General features: G+C 39.7%; 1 protein-coding gene across 2 annotated transcripts in view; it reads right to left on the reverse strand.

The window, feature by feature from the left end:
• GATB (glutamyl-tRNA amidotransferase subunit B) overlaps window positions 1-12,304 on the reverse strand; it is a 43,610-nt gene that overhangs the window by 22,369 nt on the left and 8,937 nt on the right. Inside the window, exons 3-5 of one of the 2 annotated variants that reach the window (XM_069785211.1) lie at window positions 5,268-5,381; window positions 1,980-2,178; window positions 861-983 (exon numbers count right to left, since the gene is read on the reverse strand). In XM_069785211.1, the coding sequence (XP_069641312.1) occupies window positions 861-983; window positions 1,980-2,178; window positions 5,268-5,381 (436 nt within the window). The remainder of the gene's footprint in view (window positions 1-860; window positions 984-1,979; window positions 2,179-5,267; window positions 5,382-12,304) is intronic. The other variant, XM_069785220.1, reaches the window with a different exon arrangement.

Raw genomic sequence — 12,304 nt, forward strand, 5'->3', positions numbered from 1 at the left:
TTCCCAAAAGAGGAAGTGGTCTCAGAAAGGTAGCAGTGATCTTGGCTAGAGAGATCCTGCAGGTGGGGGAGGATCCCAAAGATCAGAAAGATGCATGGAGACAAATGCCAGGGAACACCTAGGACCTTGGCCTCTTAACACCTGCGACCAGTATCTGCAAGCCTGCTGCACTGCACAAACAAACACAATTTTCTGGCCTGCCTCCCCAAACCAGCAGTGATCTCCTTAGTGGGAAGAGAAATTGCAACCAAGTGAACATAATGCTGGAGGGGAGGGAGAGACAGAGTGATTGTGTGAAATGATCAAGTAGGGTAAAAGCTGCAGACTCGCTGGTTCTTAAATTAACCCCGGCACCCGTGTCTGCTATGCACTGTCATTTACTCCATCTCACCCATGATGCCAGCACAAGTTTACTGCCTACACCCATTTTATGACTAGCTGTGACCTAACATGCAACTTATAAGATGATCCATGCTCCCACTACTTTGTCCCATAACTTCTATAACTAATTCTTACTACAGATCTTCTGTGCTGCAGTCCTGTGGCAAGCAAGAGAAGACAGACAGGGAGAAACACCACAAGAACCCTGGGGACATTCCTTCCTGCCTAGGTTTATCCTGCAAAATTATTGTGTGAGGCAATATAAAATCTAGCACTGCAAAGCTCTGCGGATGAAGGCAGGCCCGTAAGAACACCTGAAGCATGGCAGACATTAGGACAGACTGAGGATTCCAAGAACAACAGCTAGAAAAGGCTATGCATTATAAGCAACCACAGAGTAAAATAACCAGAAGCTGCAAAACTCTGCAAATGCAGAGAATAACTGGTGACAAGGGAACATGCCCTTCCCCCTTCTGTACCTGCCATGACTGCCTGGCTGCTCCCAAGTGTTTGAAGAATGAGCTGAAGCTCTCTGACTGCTGCAGCTGCTTCCTCCCCACAGCACATATCAGGCTCCATGACAACCTCCATGAGGCCAACTCCTATCAGGGAAAGAGACAGGAGATTTTCAACAATAGCTTTTGATCTTGGCATATTAGAGTGCAACTGGCTAAACACATGAAAGCACTTGGGCTTTTTTTGAAAAAAATAAACCCCCATGTATTATTTAGTAACTGTCACTATGGGCCTAGCTGCAGATTGCTATAAAAACTTACCCTCCTATTTTTTTAAAGAAGCAGACAAACTGCAGACAATCCTCCACCCTTTGATGACATGCAGATCAGAAGAACACATTCCTCTTCTGCCCTTCTCCGAGAGAACCCCCATTTAAAGCTAATCCAATTCCAGATTCAAATTTTTTACCTTAACCTAATTTTGGAACAGAGGGAACTGTAAACAGATGTAGTCTAGTTTTTAGCTTCAGGATCCAGCTCTCAAAGAATATGAGCAGCCACAGCCCTTAACTTCAATGGACACTGTAGCACTGTGTCCCAGTCAGGCTAGGCCATCCAGGTTGCTGCCCACGTTGTGTGCTAATTTGGTTCATTCCATTTACAATTTCAAAGTTTGAAGAGAAAATCTACATTTTTTCAAAGCTAATAATTAAAAGAAACGTCTGACTCATGCACTGATGAATTCCAACAGCTGCTCCTTCTATACACAAACTTGATTGACTAGGTCTGTGATTTTTTTTTTATTTTTTTTTTTAAACAACAACGGATGCAGTGGCAAGAGCTTAAATAGCTGAGTGGCCATGACTGACACATACAGTTTTGAACAAACTGGAGCCAACAGATTCCTAACTTGCTATAGCCAATTGCCATCAACCAAAAGCAATGGGAAAGGTCCACTGCCCATTAAAACATTCAAGTATTCCCCTGCTTCAAGTGTAATGGTCATTTTGATGCATTTTTATTTTCAAGGAGAGAGACATCAGGCTGTTTTTATTTTTCACCTCTTCCCTGTCACCCATTTACCTTTAAAGACTAATCTTACACAGAAAGGAGGAGAAAAATAGGAAAATAATCCAAGCTTACCAGCCCTATTCAAGTCAACGAGAGTCTGGCTCCTTGTGTCATCATGAAGACTCTTTCCACTGTCTTGCTCCAACTGAATTTGTTTAATCCTCACAGTTTTGGTCACCATCTGGCTCATTTTGTTGTCTATGCAGAGACTGTATGACAGTCTTCCATTCACCGCAATAGGAACTCTTTGCTGAGTGATTTGATAGCCAGCCTGTCAACAAAATTATCTTTATACTCAAATAAAACATTCACTTTTCACAAAGCAGCAGCATGACCAAGTGCAAATATTATAGACTAAGAACAAAACTGAAAATGCAACAACTTCATAGTGACCTATATAAGAAGATAGAACACATGCACATATAAATTCAGAAGTTATTTTGCTTAGCTGGAAAGGAAGCAAGCTAGAAGATGGGTCTAGAATTTGACATAACTGTGAGAAAAAAAACTGTCTGGAAAAAGTAAGAGGACTCCTCAATACAGACAAGTATAAGATACCATACTAATGCAGAAATAATTAATAATCAACTGCACAACCGCTTGCCAAGGATGACATAAATTTCACTGATACTGCCTTGGGGCAGGAAATGGACTAGAAGAGGTTCTTCCATGCCTGTGGTTCCCTGATCATGTCTGAAGCCAGTTACCACACTCCATCCCCAAGCTGGCACTATCACTCATCCTCCCATCAGGCTGAATACCTCTCTCCACTTGTTCAGAACTTTACTTATTAGAAGGGAGGAGAGGGAGAGGGAAGGGGGGGTGGAAATCAAGAAAATGAGAAAGCTCAATTTCATTAATGTAGCAATTTAAAAGATAGACACTGCAACCCCACATAAGGCACACAGCTGGTAAATGCCACCTCATGCCTGGGACTCCACTCAAAGGGGAAACTGCTAGCCAGAAAGGGGGCTGCCAGTGACAAGGTATTGGAATAACTGCAATGATGTATAAATACAGAAGCGAATTGATTACTCTGTTGAGGTAGGGTCTCCATCTCTTCCTCCTTCCTAGCCTGCTTGTGCCTGCAGAGGTGAGAATTAAAAAAAAAAAAAAAAAAAAAAGCCTGCCAGATTTCAATGAATTGGGAGGAGCATTTGCATATCTTGCAGGGAGGACGAGCTTACTCTTAAAAGGTAGAGATGGTGACAGTGCATTGGAATGGAGAACAATGGTCTGGCCCTGTGAACAGCTCAATTTATATATGCAATGAAGTGCATGACCTTCTAGCCATAATCACTATGAGAAAAATAAAATAACTGACTCTATGCAGCCTATGCTAATCACATAGCTCTTCCCATCTCCTAAAACTTCTCATTAAAGTGATTTTTGTAAAGCCTGAAATAGTGAGTGACAATAAATAACAAGAATCCCATCTCCCATTCAAAGCCCCATTTTCAGGAGTAACAATAATCCCATTGTCAAATGACCCTAAGAGCTGGATTTATTTTATCTGTTCTATACAGCTCATTAGCCTAAACTCTGCATCTTATTACAGGGTTCCTGACTAGATGTTTCACTATGAAATGCAGGTCGGGCCATTTATTGTCAGTGCTTAAACTGGAGAAGTCAGGCAGTAGAAAGCCAGAATTACATGTTTGAAGCTAATAAAATGTGTCAGCATCTCCTTTAACCCAATTTCCATGCTTATCTGACAGAGGATCCCGTAACTCATGTCTGCAGACAATGGCAGCCCATTTGGTGCCGTACACACCTTCTTCCACCTCACTCTTCTCTAAACACATGGATGTGGTTTCTTTCTTATGACAACATTCTTCCATATAGCTTCTATGCAGTAGACTGATAGCAGCAGACATCACAACAATATGAGAGATTGTTTTCAGTTTAACAGCAGAAGCACCAAAGGCTTGCAAACAAGTTTGCGATGTTTTTGGTGTTTCTTTATGATGTGTAAAGGAATTTTGAAAGTCGTATGTATGTCCTGCTATTTCACTTTTTTCTCCTTCAGGTCTGGAAATGGGCTTTAAGATAGTATTACAAGTAAGAAAAAAAAAGTATTGGCAATTCAAACTGGTAAGTTTGCGGTTTACATTCCCAGTAGCTCACTACAGAGCCCCCAACAAAAGGGCCTCTTAATGGCTCACAAACATTAGCAGTTATCCACAGAAACCAAATCAGTAATTATATCAACTTCACAGAAGAGCCACAAGTTCCCAACCTGGAAGAAAACAGAACAGAAATCTCTTCTGAGATCCAGGTCTCCAGTGGACAGCTATAGCATAGTTCTCTTTCTAAGATGGGAAGCAATTGTATTTGAATATGTTTAGTGTAACTTCAAAATATTTCCAGTGCCTGAACAAAATAGCGGGAGAGAAAGTAGTTTGGTGAATAATACAGCACCTCTACACTTTAATATGGGACCTGAGAAATCTCCCACTCTGCTTCTCCAGATGTCCAGGACACCTCACCTAAAGAGAGGATAAGCTAACATGCCTGATCTTTCTCAGATAAAATAGAAATAGATTTTTTTATTTTAGTGCAGTCATCAGATCTCTACCTCAAAATAAGAGGAAGTAAAACTAGTGTCCTCCCTTTGACAGGTTAGTGTTAAACTGAACATTCAGTACAAATAAGCTGACAGAAAAAAAAAAAAGTTTAAAATAGAAAAGAAGGGTCAAACACTGCTGCATCCTGTTGCAAAGTCAGGAGTCAGGTTCTTAAATTATTTCAATATTTCTACACCCATATCAAGTGCAGCAAAATGCAGTTGACTTCCAGTGACACCTTCTACCAAATGTGAAAGCTACCAACAAACCATACTGCAAAGACTCAGTTTCTCAGTTTGGTTTTTTTTTTTTTAATTTATTGGAACCACTGACTGAGAAAGTTTTAAAGGGAAATTAAGTATTTTTAAGTCCCTAAGCACACACAAGAAGGACACTATTATGTTTATACCACTGGAACCTGTGTTTGTTATACATTCACTTTAAATGAAGAACTATTATCAGACTGCTTTTACCCTAACAGACAATTAGTACTAAACACCAGGAAGGGAGAACTTAAGGGGCAAAGCAGCTCCAGCTCCCAATTCAATTACATTAAGCTACTGGAATCGTGCAGCTAAGCAAGGAGTCAGCAATCAGAGCAATCATATTTAATCAGTGAGCACTAGGGTACAGCTGTCTGCTCATAAGGGCACAGTGCAGCATCCTGCTGGAGTGAGCAGAACACTGACTGAAAACAGAAAAAGCATCTCTTCACTCATCCCCTATTGCCACCCGTACTCCAGAGTTGACCTTTCCTACAGCTGTAAAGGGACCAGCCATACTGTGTACTTACAGGCAGATCTGCATAGAAATAGTGTTTTCTGTCAAACAAGGACTTCTTGTTTATGCTGCAGTTGAGTGCCAGGCCTGTCATCACTGCTGCTTCTACACATCTCCTGTTGAGAACCTAAGGAAACATGACACATGGTTTTTGCTCAGATACTCAGTATGTAACAAATGTGTCTCCCACACATTGCCTTATGTGGAGCATACATTCAATTTTGCTTGCCTTCAGCCACCACTAGATCTCTTTCCTTGTGTGGGTAGTTCTTATTCATCATTGAAGTCATGGTAGCTACAAATGTGCAAAGCTTTAAGATGAAAAAACAAGCCATTCAGCCGTTTTGTCATGCCACATAAGGAGGCATGCACTGTTCTGGCTTGCTACTTTTGCAAACATTCCAGTACTTTTGAATCTTAGAGGGTGCAAGAGACAAACCATGGCAAATGGTAACTGACTTGTAACTAGCTGTCAACTCACACTGGGAACTGGAAACACAGGGGATTTGGATTAGGGAACTGCAGTGCCATTTCAGTAAAACACTACAGTACACCTGTAACCACAGAACCAGAGCGAATTCATGAGTATCTACAGGTAGATTTCAATGCTTTGCTTAACCAGGATGAAATTAAGCACACTTACATGCTGCCGTGGTTTAACCCCAGCCAGCAACTAAGCACCACACAGCCATTCACTCACTCCTCCCTTCCCCACCCCAGTGGGATGGGGAGGACAACTGAAAACAAGTAAAACTCATGGGTTGAGATAGTAGAGTTTAATAATTGAAATAAAAAGAGACAATAATAATAATAATAATAATAATAATAATGAAGATACCAAAAAGTGAGTGAAACATAACCTGAGAAAGACAAGTGATGCACAGTGCCAATTGCTCACCACCCGCTGACCAATGCTCAGCCAGTCCCTGAGCAGCGATCTGCCCCTCCCAGCCAACTCCCCCCAGTTTATATACTGGACATGACGTCACATGGTATGGAATACCCCTTTGGCCAGTTTGGGTCAGCTGCCCTGGCTGCGTCCTCTCAACTTCTTGTGCCCCTCCAGCCTTCTTGGTGGCAGGGCATGAGAAGCTGAAAAATCCTTAATATAAACAATACTTAGCAACAACTAAACACATCGGTGTGTTAACAACATTATTCTCATACTAAATCAAAAACACAGCACTGTACCAACTACTAGGAAGACAATTAACTCTACCCCAGCCAAAACCAGGGCACATGCTTTGCTAAAACAGAACCAAAGAGACATCAATTGATCGCACGGCTACAAGTATACCTGCATTTCCATTACCCAGGTAACCCATAGGATTAAGGTTCTTGCAGAATGCCACGTGATCGGAAGGCCCAGTATGGCCTTCAGGAAGAAATAAAGGAGTTAAATGCAGTTTCTCACCATAGACCCATCACTCTCAGTGCTACACCCTTCTAACTCCTCAGCAGTGTCAGGATCCAGAGGAAAAATAAAATTCCACTCCAAAGAGTACTAACAAGCAATGTTTCAAAGTTATGTTTTTCCCAATGTGCTCTCATTAATTTAACGGTTGGTTTAACTAACACCAAATGGATAAAACTGAAAAGAAAGTAAGACTGAATTTGTCTTAGTACAACTCTGACATGCTCACACTTACAGTATTTTGAAACAGGAACAGAACTTTATCCATCTTATTCTGCACTGTACAGCTGCCAAGAAGTCAACTTCCAGCAGGACCATTAAAGGGGCATATTATGTAAAAGAATCTACATGACTTCATCTGCATTGACCAGAACATAAAAGGCCTAAATAATGTCTTCTTCAATGTTTCTGACAGTATTTGCTTTTTATATTCTCCAGCCTGATTTCTGAAAACAGATTAAGCAACTGTACATTTCCCATCATCCCATGTCTTCAGCCAGAAAAAGAATCTCTTTGCTTCACTCATCTAATGTTTCAAAAATCAAAATAATAAAGAGAAAATATAAAAAACTCTTAATGTAACAGAAACTTAAAAATTGCTTATACAGAAAAGAAATGAAATATTTAAGACATTTAACGAGGGAACTTTCAGATCTTCAGTGTAGCTATATATGGCTAACTAGAACACATCACCTGTTCAGGCATATTTTATTTATTAAAAAATTTAAAAGATACATAAAGCAAATTTTAAACAAGAAAAAAGGAAGAACCATTTCCCTTTGAAATACTGTTCCACAGCAAAATGAATGCAATTAGTCCTGACTGTAATCTAAAGCAAAATTGGTAACTACGAAATATTAATTTATTTTAGTATCATAGCAGCAGTTCATTATATAGGAGATGCTCCTGTTTTCAGCAATTAAATGCTTCCAGACAGTACAGATACTTTTTTTTTTACTGTTCAAGGAAACTTGTAACAGTGCTAGTCAAATTGTTCAATGTTTAAAATATCATAATATTTCTAAATACACAGGCAAAATTTCCTCCTACTAAAACCTTATGGCATGATCCTGTCCAGCTTTACAAATTAGGGAGGACCATACCAGTCAGCTCTTTAACAACTGGTCACCAGAAACCATTAAGGCTTCCATAAAGCCTGGGTAGACTCAAAACACCACTGTGTCAAAGTAGTGAACTGGTGTCTTGCTACATTTCCTGATGGTGCAGGGGTTGTAACTGATTGTAATCAGAGAAGGAGACAAAACCCAACTCCAGAGTGTTCATAATCAGATGGCTCTCTACTTCCTCAAAAATCAAAACTTATCTGTTTAATACTGCTCCATTTCTGAAGGACAACTACTACCCATTCCAGTGATTATGGCTGTGCACATAAAGCAGACTTGTTTAAGCAAACTACTACCTTTCCTTCAAAAAAGCCTAGCTTTTCAAATAATCTGCAATAATAAACATCAATTCAGTATGTGAAACTTCCCATACTAATGACCTAGAATAAGTCCCCCAAGCTTGTTTATGCAGTAAGCTGTTATTAAGTTGACAGCTTTTGACTAGCACCAAAGATTTAAATTACTGGCTTGAACTGACAAGCTGCCAGTCTGGTATGTTAGCAAAGTGCTGGCCTTGAAAGCAAGCTGTGTAGTTCCTGCAATGGCTATGGACAAAACACAAGAGCCTATCAAGCCTTCTTAAATACATCTGGTCTTCTAAAATGGAAGCATCTCTCCTAGGCATTTATTTAAAGAAATTCCTAGAGAGCTATCACAAAAGGAAATGTAAATTGTTTGTATTAGAAACTCATGAGAAACCTTAACAATGGCATCACACCACCAGCACCATTTCCCCTGTAGCTACACTATCCTGCTAGAGCACCATGGTAACTGAGCGCTAAAGGAATGAAAGAACAATGCAACCAAGATGTCTCTTTTTCTGATAGCCATCTATTCTTTATAGCTAGTTCACAAGTAGAAAGACTCCTTTAAAAAGTTATCATCTTTATTTGCAAGGTCAGTTTAGTCAAGACCTTGGTTTTAAATACAAGACTACTCAATAGCTATAGAAAACTATACACAATACCTTCAACAGCATAAACATCCACCAAAGGCAATTTTTTAACAGCTTCTTCTTTAACAGCATGTTTACTCCTTATGTTAATACACTAGAGAAAGCTGGCCCCCATTTAGGTGAAGAGATATGTTTCTATATTTAGCAAATGATCATTTTTTCATTTTAAAGAGAGTAGATATGCAGCTTCTTGTTTTTCTAATGAGTCTTATATAGGATAAGTTGTGGGGAAAAAATGAAGAAACATCTAGATCTCTCTCCTGGAAAAAGTTTATTTTTGCTAGCTTTAAAAAAAAAAAAAAGTAATCTTTGCGATAACAGTGGCACCCAGAAAGCCTAAGTTATGGAACAAAGTATTCCTTGTACTAAACACATAAAATTAAAGTAATTCCCCAGAAATTTTAGAAGTTTTTGGTTCTAGGTCACACATTATTCATAAATAATTAATAAAGTAGATTTCATATTAATTGGCTATCTTAAGACCTTCATTTCTACTTATAATCATGAAGAAATCAGCCTTAATCAGATTAACTACAGGACTGTTTATCTAAGAAACATTTAATTTTAGCTCCTTTTCATTCAAAATAACAGCTGGAAGAAGGAAGTAGTGCAAGGTACTTAGCCAGCTCTCTGTAGACCAGGCAGTAATATTTAGAAACCTCAACAGATAGATCTAATCATACTTCCCAGTACTCCCATTTCATATCAGTCTGATTTTTATTTGCTTCCACTAATGGATATACTCAGTCTTACTATTCTTGCTGTGTTAAAAGTATCAACTTGCTCCAATATATGGTTCTTTGAAGTGCAATCATAAGTTAAACTTCAAAATAAACTCCTCTTGTATCTACTTAGTCTAAATGTAATTGTGACTGTTCAGTCTGACACTGCAGATGAGTACTTCAATGCAGTGTTCTTCCTTGGCCCCCTCCCATGCACACGGAAGGGCATAACTGTCTTGTAGCTATGCATGTACAGAACATACATTACAATAAATTAAGAGCTAACCATTTCCCAAATGACCCATTTATTTCAACAGGTCTAGAACCAGACCCCATCCCTCTAAGCATACAGTAAAAATTTAAAAAACAAGCCAAAGTAAATTTTGTCATTTGTTTGGTCTGCAAAGAGCCCACATATTCCAAAAACAAAGGTCTCTAACTGCAGGAGAAATCTAAATAGAAGGCCAGCTTCAGTTTAGGGTCTTCTGCATTTCAGTACAGCATCTACTTCACAGCATATTTCCTACCCTAATACGAACATTATGTTTGTTTCCCTAGGCAAAGCAGCAAGAGAGTAGAGGAGGAAGCACCAGACATTTTAAATTAAGATCTTAGATTAATAGAAAGAGGTTTCAGCTTAAGAAGAGCACAAAATGGCAACTGGGAAGCTGAGGCAGCAAAGGAAGATTGGGGCGGTGGGTGGGCAGGTGGCATGAAATATACGTTAATACATTTTGTAACTTAATCTTTCTGCAGTCTGGTACCGAAGATGTATGCTGCTATACAAAACACATTATTATTCCTAACCTTGTCTGGTGGCAAAGTTGGCTTACAGTGATCTAGCACACACTCATTCAAGTCGTTATCTTAAAACCAGGCAACTCTGACATTTTAAGAAGCACCCAGCTCCCAAACATGTTACTTTATGTGTACTCAAAGAATAGGAGGGCACACTTTCTCGAAGCTGAAGAGCTAGTCTGAGAGTTCATATCACAAGGTTTAGAATTGGAGGAAGCATCTTCCAATGTCAGTGATGACCAGAAAAATTCAGCAGCAGTAGGGAGAAATGCTGACCCCTGGGAATAAGAAAAAAGGAAGGTATCACCAGATACAAAGCTATTTAAATACTGACCAACCTCTGGGTTGCTCAGCCCTTTGAGACAGGGGTTGCTAAAAAAACACAGAAGGAAAAATCTGTTCAGACCACCGTGTGGCCAAAGGGCTCAATGGTCTCAGTGGAATAAATCTGTTTTCTGGAGTGGTAGGGAAACAGCCAATCCAGTAGCACTGCCCCAAACTATTGATCTTTGTGTCTCAGATCCCAGCAGCAGCAGCTAAAACCAAATGAACTTCTACCATGCAGAACCGGTTCCACGCAGGAGAACCCACAGGGAAGACAAAACAATGGTGATAATATGGTTCATGATATCCACAATCAAACACTGTGCTTCTATGGTGTTCCCACCAAGAAGTCCAGTATCCCTCTAATATCCATGCCCTCCCTGTTGACAGCAGTGTTCTGCATCTGCCACATCTTTTCCTGACCTGTTATAAGGATGGTCCCTCTCTTAACGCCAGTTGAAATTTAAACCATTGATAATGCTATCTGATCCAGGACAAGTTAAATACAGGAAGATCCAAGGAAAACACTTCACTGCTTCTGGAGGTAGGGGACTGAGCAATGGCTAAACCCTAAATGACAGAATGTGGTAAAATCCAAAATCAACCAGAGCTTTGAGGTGGACCTTCTCAGACCTTTTTTCCTACCCTGAGCTCCACAAAAAAGGCTAAAAAAGGCTTTTAAACATGAGTAACATCTGCCTTCTTCACTATAACCTAGACTGTTTAACTTGTAAAATAGAGAAAATTCAGAACACTTAGGACAGAACAGAGTTTATAAAGCAACCCCTGCCCTGTTTATCCTTGCAGATGGTCCTTTGCTTGTAGGCTTGGGGAGGGCCAGCTCTGTGGTTTTCTGAGTTGTAACAAATTCTGACCTTTGATACACATTGACTGTCATTTTCTGTCATTTCTAAGTCTTGGCTATCTGCTCGCTGCTCCTTCTTGCAATCTTTGCATGTCTGAAAGCCCACACTAAACACACACTAAAAATTCCCAGCCCTTTGCTCCAACTCCCTCATCCCTTTTTCCTCCATTTGCCGTCTCCTGAAAAACGCTTATTTGCTCTCCAAAGAGCTAGCCATCTTTCCCTCCAGGCTGACCCAGATGTCTTAAGAAAGCAAAACATACAAATTGAGAGTAAACCAGAAGTGGTCTATCACACATAGAGACAAGAATATACTAATTCAGGAAAACAATAGGCGACATAATGCAACAAATCTTGCAAAAAGCTATTAGGAAAGCAAAGTAAAATTCTTTGTTCATAACAAAGTTGTTCTGGAACAGCAGAACCAACTAAGACTAATTTCCTATAAATAATTGCCCTAGTTTGTTTTACCTAAGTGTTACCTCAGTAACACTCTCTCCTTCATGATTCCCCCATCTTCTCCCCATTTCATCAAACATCCCAAATTGAGTATAAAGCGTCACAAATATCTGAATAGCAGCAGCCCAACCAAATAAAGCTGAGAGCAGTGGGGAGAAGAGAGAAGAGACTCAACTGCTAATTTCCTCTTCATTTGCTTGCTAATATATTCGCAAAAACCTCTACAAACCTGAAATTTTTTGAGGCAAATTTGGCTGAAGTTGGCAGTGAAACTGCAAAACTAGCATTTCTGTATAGAAAACAATGGTTGCAGTGGCAAAATCTGCATGTGTAACTAATAAATGCAAGTTGCAGAAGCTTACATAATCCTCTCAAAATCAAATACATGG

This window comes from Haliaeetus albicilla, chromosome 1 (assembly GCF_947461875.1).
Source record: "Haliaeetus albicilla chromosome 1, bHalAlb1.1, whole genome shotgun sequence".
NCBI lineage: Eukaryota > Metazoa > Chordata > Aves > Accipitriformes > Accipitridae > Haliaeetus > Haliaeetus albicilla.